Here is a 15,741-nt window from a genome sequence, read left to right as displayed (position 1 = left end):
GGGCCCCCCCCCCCCTTTTTTTTTTTTTGGAAGTTGTTGACAAGGACAAGGAGGTGTCTCCACCTGCTAAGCAAAAATCTCTATTATGTAATTTAGTATTTATAAGCTCTAATGCATTTAGTATTTATAAGCTCTAAAGCTAACCATATGACACAAACTGATTGTATGATGCTATTATAATACACAAAAGCGGATCTAGGATTTTAAGTTACTGGATGCCAAGCAGAGGCGGACCCACATGATTTGATAGGGGTGCACCTGTTAACTCTGAAAAAATTGCATATATAATCATATATTATTATAAGTGGGAAGATCTAAAGTGTAAAGTTAGATTACCAATTTACCCCTATACAGAATAAAAATTATATAGCATCTCATTAATTGTTAATTAGATATTAAACTTTAATTACCTCTAAACTTGCTGAATATCACAAAAAATTGGAAAAATATGAAAAGTCAGTCATATTACATTATTTATCATAGTCAACCATTAACATTATTTTAAGACCTTTCCGAACTAAATCATTGTTTTAAGAAGTCCAAAAAAAATAAATTAAATACATTATCCAATTAAATGTGAAATTTTAAGAAATTAAAGAAAATGGAAGATAAAAAGATGTGTATCTGTTTTTAAAACCCTCTTAATTAGTTTCGTAAAACTCCTGTCTTTTCATTTGCCTATATTGAATAAAGATGATTTTTTCAAATTTATAAATACAAATATTGAATAATATGAAACAAGCCTAGGATGAAAGGTTAGTTAGACAATTGCTAATCGCAAAATCCATACTTTTATTTGATCTATTCGTATTATTTTAATTTTAGATTTCATGATTTATATGTATATCACATCTAATTATATTTATGTTTGTCATATTTTCTTTCTCAGCTTTGGGGGCATCAAGATTACCACATCAATTGTGCATTTGTGATATGAGGTTTAAAGTTTCAAAGAGAGCGCAAGTAATTTTATTTTAGTTTCTTCAATATTTTATAGACTTATTCATTTCTTTAGGTTAGAATATTGATTATTTCAGATTTGCAAATTCTTGATGATTATGAAGTATCTTGGAGTGGTTATGTTATATTAATCTTGATTTTTTTTTTATTTTTGTTAGCTTTACTCAGGTTAAGGATTTCAATTACGGATCTTTCATGCTTCAAGCCAATGACAACGTCTCTAAACCAAAGTTTTAGGACATATACCGTTATGAACCAAGTTCAACCTAATGTGGATACCAAGGTCACACCAGTAGTTATAGGACTGACAAGGGCTATTGGGCCTAGAACAATCAATAGAGTCAAGTTAATTTGGGATACGGATTGAGTAGTGGACGTGAGAATGGTTCCATCAAAAGGTGCAACGGTCACTGATTTAGGGATTATACATATTGAAGAAAATGTTTTTCGTCTCCTCTTCTTCTAGAGTCTAAAGTTTCTCATCTCCGTTCTTCTTTTATCTTTAATTATTTGTTATTTCAATATTTCCATTATAATTTGGTAGTTTGATTATTGCAATCAGAATCTTAAGGTTGTAATCGTATTCCACTGTTCTTATCAATATAGTGAGGATTTCGATATGTTAGATATACAATAGATTTAACATAATTTGAGTTTGAATAAAAATTGTCTCAGTTTCTCCTTATATATTATATGACTCAATTTCTCCAATACTATTTGAATAAAAATTTATCTCACTTTCTCCTTATAAATTACGATTCTATTTGAATTCTCTAATACTATGTGAATTTGTTATAATATAATCCTATATATTTATGATCTTGAAGTAGGTGTTTATTTTTTATCTTTAGTATCTCCTCCGCTAATAATAATTTATATGAAACACAATCAATAAGAGATGATACAGATCTAGAGACAGTCGAACAAAGCCAATAAGATTATTATATAGTTCCCTTCATATAATAAAGTTTGATCCATACATAGATTTTTGTATTCATTTCATATTTTGCTAATTGAATTTATATTTTCTTTTTTCAAATTTGGTGTGTATCTCACTACAAGTTTTAACAATATTTATATGGTTTAAGTTTAAACTAATTGACATAGATTATATTTAATTACCTATTGAATTATCATTATTAATATTCATAAGTCATAACCTTCATGCTTTTCTATTTGATTTATACTTTTGTTTGACTTGATGGAGAAGACTTTTGAATTTTGATTGGATATGAGAGAAGGGGACAAAAACTCGGTAAATTATGTACTGATTTTTTATTCTTTTTCCATGTATATATTGTTATGATTAAAGTCTTAAAGAACGATGTGTATGCTGATTTTTTCTTTCATGTTTAGTTTTTTTATATTTACTCTCTATTAGTCTTCTTTAATTTAGTTTTCTATAAAAAAAAAATATTGTCAAAATATTTATTTGAGATTGTTCCATTTTAGTACTCATTACACACACGTTTTCGTTGAATTATAATCATCCTAACCAATTTATAAAATATTGCATGAGACACACGTCCGAAGCACGTGTCCGTAAACTAGTATATATATATGTGTGTAGAAATCACAAAAATTATAAATATAATTTATTTTTCAATATATATTTTTTTTAAAAATAATAAGTTAAGACAATTGATTTTAAAATATAGCAATATATCTAAATTAAATTTCAATTTTCAGTTCCATCTCTATAACAAACTTGTACTATACAGTTATGGCGGGAGAGTAGAGAAAAAGTGAAATTCCATTGTTGAAACGCCATTAACACAATTCATTGAAGCTTTTTTTATTTTCCTTCTGATTCAAAAATGGAAGCAGCAGCTGTTTCAGTTGTAGACAAGTTAAAATCCTTCGCAAAATCTACGCAGGATTGCGCTTCCGTCGTGTTCCGAAACCGCAAAGTTTCCAATCGCGGCAATCCGGTAAAGTAACTGTGTATTTTCTTTTTCGTCATTGTATAGCGATCCATTTGCGGATAGATTGTTACAAGTAAAATTTTGGTCCACAATGTCGATGAAGACACTAGTATTTCTTGTTATCGGCTCTAGCTTTGATAGATAGAGTTACCTGATGCTTGTTGCTTGTGTGAGTTGTTTACAAAAACATTACTGATTTCTTGTTATCTGTTCTAGCTTTGATGGATAGAGTTACTTGATGCTTGTTGCTTGTGTGAGTTGTTTACAAAAACATTACTGATTTCTTGTTATTTGTTCTAGCTTTGATGGATAGAGTTACCTGATGCTTGTTGCTTGTGTGAGTTGTTTACAAAAACATTGCTGATTTCCTGTTATCTGTTCTAGCTTTGATGGATAGAGTTACCTGATGTTTGTTGTTTGTGTGATTTGTTGTTCTTGTTTTCAAGTATTAGTTTGGATACATTTCATTTTTAGAATGTGCAATAAAAGTTATACAGAGTGAGGAATCCAAGCAAGTATGAAATTGAACACTTGTTCAAGATAACAGCTACTCCATGTGAATCTTATTTGAAGCAAATGAATATCTAAAGGGAGAACACTAAAAGTTATGAAAATGTTATTTCTTATGTGAGAATGGTAGTTTTGGCTCTTTTTAGAAGGTCAGTCGCATCCCTACTTGTGTACTATTGATCTAAAGTGGGTATATCTGTTACCTGTCATGCAACGTTGAACTGCAGAACAGTGTCATTAGGAAGTTCTCAGAGCTTGAGCAGTCAAATTCTTACTTTGCCAGTTACCACAAGCTTTACATATGTAAGAGAAAAATCTCTTTTAAAAACCTGTATGAAGGTGCTTTACAACTTCTCCAATAATATCATTTACAGAATGAGATCTTGGAGAGATTGCAACGAGAAGCTTTTTCAGATATTATGAAGCTAAGAGACAGACAAGAGAAGTTGGAGCGAGTGCTTGCATTCTTTAAATCTTCTAAAGAAAGTCCAGTCCAAGAAACTAGCACTCACGTAAGAGGAGAATTTGATGCTGTGGGTGCACTGTTGATGATCGGTACCATTGATGAATCTACGTGCAATGCAATTGAAAGATCAATTAGGACTGGTGTTGATTCTAGGCTGACTTTTGAAACAACTATCCGTGAAAAATATACACTTGTAGCAGAGTTTGTTGGCAGCGAAAGAGGCCAAAAGAGTATTCTGGGTAGTCCACTTTCCTTAGCAAAAGTTCTTTATGCAGCACATATCAGTGATTGGTGTTCTGCAGTTGCCATTCCAGTCGGTGGTCGATGCAGAGATGTTGCAGTACCTACAAGTTCACGTGAGGTAAATGCTTCTGAATACTGAATGTGCTTTCTTATTTGTGATCATAGTTATCAATTCCATGTTCGATTCTTTTTGGTATTGTCAGTATCACCAATAAGTTGCAAAAGTAATAAGGTCAAAAGTTTTGTTACCGGCCTCACCAAAACCAAAAGAAAATATCGAGTTGCTGATCTGTTTGTGCAAAAGTTCTCGCACTTATTAGGACTGAGGAATGACAAGAAATCAACAGGTTTACAAGGAAGATTCTGCGGGGGGAGGGAGGTTATTACATGATTGTTAGCTTGTTGCAGTGTATTTCATCTTTCAGTTGTCTTTCTATGTAGCTTCTGTAAAAGCAAGGTAAGTAATCTGATGAGGAAGATTTCATTAGTTGGTTGTTGCAGATGTTGCATATTGTATCTACTTGTTATATTACATCATTTTTAGTTTCCTTAATGTGTAGCCTAGAATAACAATCTTTTGGGGGAATTTTTGCAGGAAAGGGGGCTGACTGACTATTCATCTTTTGGGCCGCCCCTGCTGAATCAACTAAATGGTAGTGGAATCTCTGTGATGGTTAAAAAATCAAATATTGCTGCCTGCTTGGCTCAGTTTTTCTCTGCATTGCCGCCACAGCCTGGTAGGCTTTTGTATTGTTTTGGCACCTTTGGTCAAGTTGTTTGCCAACTTTCAAGCAATACAAAACTATCAGTCTTGGGCATACACAAAATGGCCAATCTGACAAGGCAACAGCCTAGACTCGCAGCTATGTCGTTGCCTTTTAGTTTTTTACAACAGTCAGGGTATCCTCATGTGATCACTGTGGAAGAAAGCGTCTTAGATGGGTATCTTGCCATGACCCTAGAGTCAGAAGTTTATGAAAGTACAAAAATTGGTGGCTGGGTAGAGATGAAAATATCAAATCCCAAACATTTGCAGTGGGCAGTTACCATGTCTGATACCTCTGTGGATGATTTTGGATGGGGTTTGAGCCTTGGTGGTTTGCTAGGAGGTCGAAGAAATTATGACCATTTCCAAGTTGAAAGCTTTCTCAATTTCAAAGTAGGGAAGAAGTGCAAGTTGCAACCAGGTCTACTCTATGTGATCGATGGAGCCACTCAGTTTCCTGCATTGATGTTCCGCACTAGTTGGTCCTTGTGAAGTGTCCAAGCTAGCTCAGACACCACGGCTGTATATAAGAAAAATACTCATCGTGAACAATCTCACTCTCCCCTTGTAATAGAAATTCCCTTTAGCAACTCCCACACAAAATAGAAAGGAAGAGAAACATTTTGTCTACTCCAACAGTATTCACTTTAGTAACAAATTTTAGTCCAAGCAGTTAATAGGACCTTATGCTTTGTTCTCTCCTATAGAAAAACATTTTTGTGGTCAAAGTGAAGTTTCCGAAAAGTGTATTTTGTGAGCATAGCTGGTTATGATTGGCTAAATGATTTGAGAAATACTATTACACTATTGTTAACAAAGGTAAACATAGGGTTTGTGTATATCAAATTCTCTTCGAACTTCATTTGTGAGAATATACTTATTAGATATGTTATTGTTGATTAGATAAATAATTTATGACTTTACTGTTTGGTCAAGTGTTTTATGAGTGTTACATTATAGAGGGGTATAAGGAATCACTTTATGATTTGTGTTGGAGTAATAAATAATCTGAAACGTTTATCATGTGAGATTGTCGTTAACTTTTTAATATTTATTTTAAAGGAAGTGTTCGGAGGTTCACTTTTTAAATTTTGTTTAATAGAAGAACTATTAAGGTGTAGAGAGATTGTTATTATTGATTCTCGATTCAAAAGTGATGTTATTGAATAGGATGATAAGGAAAATACAACAATCAAATAGTGAGGTACAAAGAAAATAAAACAAGCAGTGAGATGAGAAAAAGAGGGGGTGTCTCTAAGTAAGTTAAAGTTGTGTCAAGTTCTCTCTAGTCCGCATCTAGGGATGACAATGGGGCATGGTGGGATGGATTTATGGCTATGTGGGGGGGGGGATACAAGGTGGGTTGAAGTGAGTTTTTAAAAACTAATGCGGAAAAAAAAAAACTAATGCGGAGCGGAGTGAATTGTGAGTATATGTAATTTTAGTATGGGTTTAAACTTAATTTTAATTTTTTAGAGGTTATAAGAGTGATAAAACATTATTTCTTTTGATAATTTCTTTAAAACTACAAAAATATTTAAAATAATAAACGAAAATGATTCAATAAAAAATAATATAATTTTTTAGATGTTTTCTAATTGACCTCTAAAAAATAAAATCTTAACTCACTATCCTATTGAATTAATACAACTCAATGAAAAATAAATTTCTTTTTATGAACTTATTTTTTAGTATCAAACTCAACTTTAAAAAGAAAATATTACAAAAATTATGTGAGGGCGGATTAAAAAAAATTGCGGGCCTGTTAGTTCTTTTTCAGTAATACTTCTGTCTCTCCTATCTTTTGTACATTTAACCTTTCACACCTCATAAGTCCTAACTAGCGTATCATCAACTCCTCACACTTCATTTTCACACATTCAAAACTACACATCCTCGTTACACTCATCTTATTTGCCACGAAGGTCAGTCACATTTTACTTAAATAAATTCGTTTCTAATCACGTCTCCTAATTAACACACATATCCATCCGAACATCTTCGACTTCTATACATGGACATTCTTCATTGACTAAACACTTTTCCATTAGTGACATATGCTTATCACAACCTTAATTAACTTAAATACATTGTTTTTTGTGCAATTAATACATGTAATAAAAAATTTATAAAAAAAAATAGGAAAAAAAGAAAAAAGAAAAAAGTTTTTATTTTAATAAGAAAAAAAAAAGATTTAAACCCTCTATGGGAGTATTAGGACTTTTCCAGAACCTTTGAGAAAGCCCTCACGCCGCTTGTTCATCTTCTCCAAATCTCTGCATTCTCTTTCTATACATAAACATTTTCAATGGCGGCGAGAATCGCATTGCTGAAGTACCTGAGAGTGGAAGCTCGGCCAGTACAGCTTCGAAACCCTAGGCTCATCGGAGGTTCAGTCAGTCAGCTTTTTAAACGTCATTTCTCAGAGGAAGTAAGGGGATCGTTTCTCGACAAGGATGAAGTTAGGGATCGTGTTATCAACGTCGTCAAAAACTTTCAGAAAGTTGATCCTTGCAAGGTATATCTATCATATTGCATTTTAGGTATATGTTATTTTTCTATGTTAATCTCTCGTGAAATGAGATTAGGGTTTTGTTAATTCGTTTTTAGAAATGAAATTCGCTGTGTTTTTATTGTCGTTTTTCATAGATTTAAAGGCTGTTGGACCTATGGATTTATACAGTGTGCATTTTTATTTTTATTTTATAATCGTGTTGTCGTAGCTAAGCTTGGTAGTACCTCCCACGCCCACCTGCACAGGAACAATTTTTCTTCACAGGAAATAGAACTTGAGAGTTTATGGTTCTGAAATCCCCACTCGGCCATACGTATTTATAAATTTTCTAGAAGATTGTTGGATTATATCTTTTAGCTAGAGAACATGCTGATAGTATTTGGTTTTAGAGTTGAGAAGAATTTTTTTTTTGGTAGGAGCATTACTACATGTGATGGGGCTCTGATAAAATCATCTGTTGACAGATGTAATTAGTGTTCTGTTCATGTTCGGGCTAATCCATTTTTAGCATTAGAATGTATTGTTTGTCTTACAAATAAAATCATCTGTTGACTGATGAAATTAGTGTTCTGTTCAACTTCCAGCTAATCCGTTTTTAGGATTGGAATGTATTGTTTATCTTACTGATAAAATAATTTGTTGACTGGTGAAATAATTTTATTTTTATTTGCCTTGCACGTTCGTTGTGTGTGTTTTTATGATATTCATGGATTTTAAGGCTGCTGGTCCTATAGATTTGAAGGCTAGATTGGGCTTGTCTTGGTTAATTCCACGGTCACCTGTTACCTCTTACTAAAACAGGTATCGGGTTGCTCTATCCACCCGAGGCTTGGACAAATGTGAAGAGATCACCATATTTCTTTTTTTTTTGGGAAAGATAACATTAATTCTATATAGATTTAAAGGCTAGATTGGGCTTGTCTTGGTTAATCTTACATCTCTATGCCTTACTTACCATGCCATCCTTGTTCCCAGCATCTTAGCACCTGCTATGCTTCCAGGTTTCACCCATCTAGAGGTTAATTGATGACCCCTTTTACTTAGGTTTTCCTGTGTCAAGGCTGCCTCTTTAGCCAAAAGCCAGGTGAACAGTTAACCTTGTAAGGGATCTTTGGCTTCCATATCATCTTCCAAGGCCAATCCCTTTCCTTCACCACTGCTGAATTCAGCTCCTTGTAAGCTGGGGTTGATAGAGAACTTCCTATCTTTGTTCCATTCCAGTCTGTCTTCTCCTCCATTAAGGTTATTAAAACCTGCTAGTGAATTGTAAAATTCTGCAGTTCTTTTCATCTCCCAGTCATTCAAATGTATCCTTAGGAATAAATTCCACCCTTGAACAGTCCACATCATGGAAACCGTGGCATGTTAGAGTTCTGGATGTTGTTTCATAGTTCCTTGCCCTGTCCATTTGTCATGCCAAAAGGATGTTCGTTGACCATTCCCAATCTTCACCTTTGCTCTGATCTGCATCAATGGCCATAGTTCCTGATAGGTCTCCAGACTGAATTCCTTCATTTGGAATTGAACATGAGACCTTATGTTTCTCTACAATCTACTTCATTGACCACTTGGCTTCCCTTGGTTGCTTATACAAATGTGCCATTTTTCTAGAGGATTGTTGGATTATTTCTTTTTGCTAAAGAACATGGTGATAGCTAAAGTTACCAGCTCCAAAACAAAAAAGAACATGGTGATAGAATTTGATTTTAGAATTGAGAAGATCTTTTTGGGTAGGAGATGTACTACCTGAATGGGACTTTGATAAATTCATCCTTTCACTGGTAAAATTCTTAAGTTAATGGATGCTTAAAAGGATGCTTGCGTCCATATTTTAATCAGCTTTAAGATTGATTCAGCTCAAGGGAATTGGTATCTGATAGTTCACTAGGTGTAAATTTTGAAATTCATAGTATATATCTTGATAGGAAAATCCAACAGACAATATTTTGGAAAAAAGTGAATATTGCCTCATAGTGGTTTTCACAGCTTGTGGCTCATCTATGGTGAAGAAATTGGTTCGTTTCCCCTTTGTGGTCTAAAAATTAGTTCACCACCCATTGCGTTAACTCATGTTTACAATGTTTGGTGGTCGTTTGAGTAGTGGTTAAATATGCACATTGTCCCTTGTAATTTTTATGCACTAGTGTTATTAAGAAGTATCACACTGCTGTTTAGTGAAAGTGAGTGGCGGTGCTATATGAAGAGGGGGTCATCTGAGCTGTGAGGTAGAAAATTCCTAACTATAGGGAGCTAATCTGCTAGTTGCTAAATCGCACGGGGAGGTAACTTGCAATCCTTGTGTCTATCATGAAAACTTATATTTGTAGGTTGACAATATGAGAATATAAGTCTAGTGTACAATAACGTGAAACCTAAACTCAGCTGGCTAGCAGAGGAATAGAGATAATAGATGGGAAAACTTTTTCCTTGTCAGTACTTTAATCGAGGTATTGACAAGAGGATTCTTGTATGAGTTCATTTTTGAGGAATACGTAGAATAAATAGAACTCCTATCAACTTCCAAATTTTTAAGTGGTTTTGCAACTTTGTGAAAGGGTATTTGAGAATAAACCACCTCGGTACTGGGAAGGCACGGAACGAATGTCAGAAATTTATGAATTTTTATACTAGAACAAAATGCAATATATATGGAAGGTAGTCACTATGTCAGGATAGAAAATATTTATGTTGCTTGGAATCTCCAAAAATGATGCTGTACCCACCTTGAATTCTTCAAAAATGAACTACTTTTGAATGATCGGACACAAACCTGTCGACATTTTTGAAGAGTTTGAGCAGCATAGGAAAAAATAAGGAAGGAGATGTTAGGCTGCATTCATGTCAGATACTAGCTACATGCAATTGGAAAAGCTTGTCAAGAAACAAGTAGTTAAATAGTCAGAAACTGTTGCAGGAGCAGCAAGTCGGCAGCAATGGAGGTTCTGACCGAGGATAATTTGGAAGTCAAAAGGGAATGGTAGGGACAAAATTTTTCATTATTGTCAAAGAGGGGATCATATGAAATCAGAATAAAGTTCTATGAATTAATTTTTTTTCTTTCAAAGTCTCTTGAAGGAGTTGATAGAATCAAATTAAAATGTTAGCACTTATAACTTGTGCCATTATTCTTGATGTTAACGTAGTAATGGGTGTCAATAGGAAGACTTTGGAACCTTGGGACATACAGAAACAACTCTTGTTATATGTGGATGTATATGTTTGTTCAAACAACTCTTGTTATATGTGGATGTATATGTTTGTTCAAACATGAGAACTAAGGAATGACGGAGTCATCAGTTTGATTGCTGATTAGATCCCTTTTGGAATAATCTTGACAAGCATCCAGTTACATTTGGTAGGGTGGTTTAAAGATACTTATATGTGCAGAGACGGCAACACGTGTAATGGCTAGAAAAATATGGAGTACAAGAATATTGACTATCGGCCATTACAAAAGTAGGAAGGAAAGATCAAAGAACTTGAGGAACTTTCATGAAGTGGAGGTTGTAAACTGAGCATTGTCGATCAGGTAAATCAACTAGTTAGTGGACACAATAATGCGATAGGGCTAATTTGTTTTGACTTTTAATTTGTTGAATAAAATCAGAAGATGGAAGGAATGAGTCGAAAGCTGTACATGCTCTAATAATCGGATAGGCCAAGCCCATGGTAACAACAAAAAAGATGAAATACAATAAATACCTTTTCGCTTGTTGTTTTTGGGTAGAGATGAAAACACATGTTATGTTAAAAAATAATGAAATATAGGAAGACCTACTGTACGATGGTCACATGTATTAATGGAATTGAAGAAGATGAGAACCTTAATGCACAAAGACGCGTAAAGCAAACAGTTCCCCATTTGGTTTTTAATTTGTTGAGTCAAATCGGAGGAGGAAAGGTGTATTGTTTGTTAGATGTGCTTGTGAAGTAATTCCACCAAGCTTGCTTTTGAAACTTGCTCATCTTCCAATACAGAATATTTCTTCTAAACCTCAATTTCCAATGCACATCTCTTTATGTAGCAGTCTACAGATGTTTGTACTGCCATCTCTATCTTGCATGACACTCGAGTTGTGGAAGGAAATCCTCAACGCACCAACTGCATGCCAACAATTTTCCCTTGTGTTTTCCTTCCCAACTCCATCTCTCAAAATCCTCATTTAGTTCTGTTGCATGTCCGCATTTCTTGTGGTGTGCATCTTCTTGTTATTTTTTGTTGCTAGCGATGCTACCAATGTGTTATTGTCATGTGTTTCTATAACCAGCTTATTGTCCTGATGTTTTACTTGGAACCTTTTGAGTTTTATCTATCATTGTTCCTTTATTAGCTTCAGTGAGTGATCCTGGTAAGTATTGTATTATTTACAAATGCCATTTTTATTAAATGTTGCAGGTTGTCCCAAATGCTCACTTCCAAAATGATCTTGGCTTAGATAGTTTAGACACTGTGGAAGTTGTGATGGCCCTTGAAGAAGAATTTGGGTTTGAGATTCCAGACAATGAAGCCGACAAGATCAACTCAATAAACTTAGCAGTTGATTTCATTGCATCTCACCCTCAGGCAAAATAAGCGAACAAAATATAGCTTGATGAGTACTCATTTCCTTTTATAACTTCTTTGTCCCAATTCAACTACTTCATTTTATAACTACTTCATACGTATGCTTTTTGCTCTGCGACTTGTAAGGATTTTTGTCCTTCCTGAAGACGAGAACTGCCATTATCAGCTAGACAAAAGTTCAATCTCTATCAGATTTGAGATATATGTTAGAATGTTTAGTGTTTGTGAAAATAAATCTAGCTTTATGGTACCATTGTGTCGAAATGAAATTCAATGGTTTGAATCCTAATTGCTAGCCAAAAGCCACAAGTTCGAATGCTTTATCATTCTCATTTTTGATCAATTTGGTTTGCGTTCGTTTTGTTTTCTCATTCAATGTTATTGAACACTTGCTAGAATTTTGGTTAATTTGGATTTGTGCCGCGTAAAGTGAAAGTACTAGTGTACTTTGGAATTTGAAATTGGGGCTACTAATTAATGGTGAAGAGGTTTTATTATTTGTACATCTTAAATAGATTTTCAATACGAGATATAGAATTTAAACTAAAATTATTAGGTTCTATCGAATAATTTGTACTTGCTCTTTCTGTCTCTACATTAGAGGCAAGGCTATAACCAACGAAGGGTGATTAATTTATTCTTTACGGGAAAAATTATGTTGTCTATATAAGTCAAGTACCACCTTTGTACAACATATTGTATAATTGTAATATTTATGTGTTTTAGGAGGCCTTAGCGACTGAAACGGATCTATCTAATTTTTACATCTAAAATATCCTTATTCATCTATTTGGTTTCACAATATCTCAATTTTTTTACCCGCAAAACTTGATAAGACTTTTTAAAACTATTATTATTATTTATTATTTATTACATAACGTCTTTCTACTGGATAAAATTCAGATAGAAAGATATCGTGAAATAAATAATAATTTCTATTATATAGAAGAGTGAAGTGGAAGGACGACAAAGGGTAAAAATATAATTTCACGCTATATTATATAGAAGAGTAAAGTGGGAGGACGACAAAGGGTAAAAATATAATTTCACGCTAACAAAATCTGTGAAGAAAGATAATAAATAATTCTAGAATTATCTTTCTATATATAAAGTGAATAATGATCAAGGGCGAAAATGTAATTTCACGCTAACAAAAATCTATCAAGAATGATAAACAAAAAAGTTAAATAGCTCTAGAATTATTTTAAGTTATTATTATTATCGTTAATTTATTTTGTTATTACTTTACTTTTTTTTCTTATCTTTTGTGAGTTATTGTGATATTCATTATGCTTATAAAAAAAAACCTATTTTTTATATAAAAATATCATGAATTAATTATTTCAATCTTTATTTTTGCTCTAATTAATGTACTTGCAAATAAATTAGTGTGATAAAATTAATAATACTCTATTAGATTGAAATTAAAGAAAAAGATGTTATAAAAGTAACTTTACAAATAAAAATGAATAGGATGATATATTTATATTAAAGATGACCAAGAATAAAAATGTAATTTCGTTCTAACAAAAATCTATCAAGAATAAGTAATTCTAGAAACATCTTTCTATATATAAAGTGAATGATGATCAAAGGTAAAAATGTAACTTCATGCAAGTAAAAATCTATTAAGAATGATAGATATTTGCACGTAGCTCTTAATAATTATATATCAAGTATAATATTAGGTGGAACCTATCAAAATTAAAATTAAAANGTGATCTTAAATATCTATATATGTAAAATTAAATTCATAAGTTATTTTCTTTTTGAAATGAAATAAAAAATAAGTTCATATAAATCGAAAAGAAGGGAGTCATTTATTAAAAATGAAATATATGCGTGTTACTATTGAAATGAGCTTTCATATATTATTATTTTAAAAATCGTTTGGTTTCCTTCTATTAATTTGTGCATATATGTGGAGTTTTAAAGATTTGAACATTTTAATATAGAAATATTTGAAAACTTTAATTTTTCGTTTTAATTTCTAATTTGTTACATTTTTGCAAATTACATAAAAAAAAGAAGCTTAAAAACGCAATATAATGATTTAAGATATTTTTAGAAAAACATGGTTAAAAAACATAATGAAAATTGGTTGACCCCTTTATTTTTATTGAAACAAAAAAAGTTGCATATATTGTTTGAAAATAACGTAAGAACTAAAAAGTAATATGAATCACACTAAAATGACAACTACAAATATGTGAGAATTATATAAGAAATATCGTTTACTTTCCTAAAATCGCTTGTATCACATAAAATTAAAAAAAATGGAGTAACATATATTATTCAAAAATAACATAAAAGGTACATAAATTAACAATTTAAAATATTTTTAAAAAAAACACATAAAAAATTTAGTTCACTTTTTCAAATTTCATTTGTGTCACATAAATTGAAAAAAAAAAACTAATATATGTTGGCCCTGCGCGGGCGCGGACACATGATATCTAGTAATAATAATAATCAAAATGATTAAAGATCGGGTAAGTTTTAAGCCTAAAAAAGTGGATTGAGATATATTTCTAGCCAAATATATATATGAGGGATATTTTAAAGATGTTTTCGAATAATGTTAGGATATTTATAATCATTTTTTATAAAAGAAAAAAACTATGTTAAATTTTGATTTCGTTATTGATATTATCTTAAATCACAATACTTGGATCCCCAGACAGAGATGTGTACGGCAACAAATAATTAACCCTACATCTGGATTGACAACTCATGTGCTTATTATTATACATTTCCGTTTCTTAAATCATTGTTAAAAGGGAAATGTTTTTCCATAAGTTTCGATTATTATTATTATTATTATTATTGTTATTATTATTATTATTATTATTATTTTGTTGTTGTTGTTATTGTTGTTGTTGTTGTTGTTGTTTTTATTTAACTTCTTTAAGGACTTGTTTGGTAGGAGGTATCAATCAAAATAGTCCATGAATTAAAATTTAATCCAACAAAACATTGTTTGGTTACTTTTTATTTAACTTAATACTGGATTAGTTATACCTCGCCTTATCTAATCCTTAGAAAAGTGAGGAATAACTAATCCAAGGTTTAACAATCCTTGGATAAGATCTCTAAATGACTAAACTATCCCCAAATTTATTTTTATTTTTTTGTAATTTAATGCTTTTTTAAATTTATATGCGAATATTTATAAATGTTCTTTTAAACTTTTCAAATTCGTTCCATGTACTTTGATGATTTCACAAATTAATATTTTTTTCTCCATGTTTGATTTGTTATATTGGGTTGGTTTTTTTGTTTTTTTAACTGTAGTTAGTCGATTGACCACTTGGACTATTTTTTTAAAAAAAGAAGATTTGTGTACTTGAACAATTTAAGTAGCCTTAAATCTATGTTAAGTTTAAGTATATTTGACATATATCGTGCTATCAAGGATCTCTATGGTGGCATATCACACCTCAAAATTTATAATAATTTTTTAAAATATATTTTAATATTTAACTTGACAAATTAAATGAAATATAAAATCTCATAATGACTTAGGGTATAAAAGGAAAGAAACTCTTTTCTAGAATTTTAAACCAAACATAAGATTAAATGGGAAATAACGAATCAAACACTTGATAAAAACTAATCCCTACATTACTAAATCCTGCATTACTAATCCTTGCATTACTAATCCATGCATTAGTAATCCCTGGATTATGCATCTTTATATCAAACGACTCCTAAATGTTTTACTTAGATGGGTCGTATTTCTGGTAAAGATAAAATGTCTATGCATTCTACCCATGATTATATATATATATA

General features: G+C 31.9%; 2 protein-coding genes across 2 annotated transcripts; both read left to right on the top strand.

The window, feature by feature from the left end:
• Positions 1-2,705: 2,705 nt before the first annotated feature.
• Positions 2,706-5,619, top strand: LOC107017404. Its single transcript, XM_015217642.2, has 3 exons — positions 2,706-2,891; positions 3,770-4,222; positions 4,700-5,619. The coding sequence occupies exons 1-3, from the start codon at positions 2,778-2,780 to the stop codon at positions 5,360-5,362; spliced, it is 1,230 nt and encodes a 409-aa protein (XP_015073128.1). The 5' UTR covers positions 2,706-2,777; the 3' UTR covers positions 5,363-5,619.
• Positions 5,620-7,070: 1,451 nt separating this feature from the next.
• Positions 7,071-12,292, top strand: LOC107015755 (acyl carrier protein 2, mitochondrial-like). The gene is made up of 2 exons (XM_015216154.2): positions 7,071-7,388; positions 11,782-12,292. Exons 1-2 carry the CDS (start codon positions 7,179-7,181, stop codon positions 11,956-11,958), a joined length of 387 nt encoding a protein of 128 aa, XP_015071640.1. The 5' UTR covers positions 7,071-7,178; the 3' UTR covers positions 11,959-12,292.
• Positions 12,293-15,741: the final 3,449 nt, after the last annotated feature.

This window comes from Solanum pennellii, chromosome 4 (assembly GCF_001406875.1).
Source record: "Solanum pennellii chromosome 4, SPENNV200".
In the NCBI taxonomy this organism is placed as follows: domain Eukaryota; kingdom Viridiplantae; phylum Streptophyta; class Magnoliopsida; order Solanales; family Solanaceae; genus Solanum; species Solanum pennellii.
This window is presented reverse-complemented; position numbering and strand designations above follow the sequence as displayed.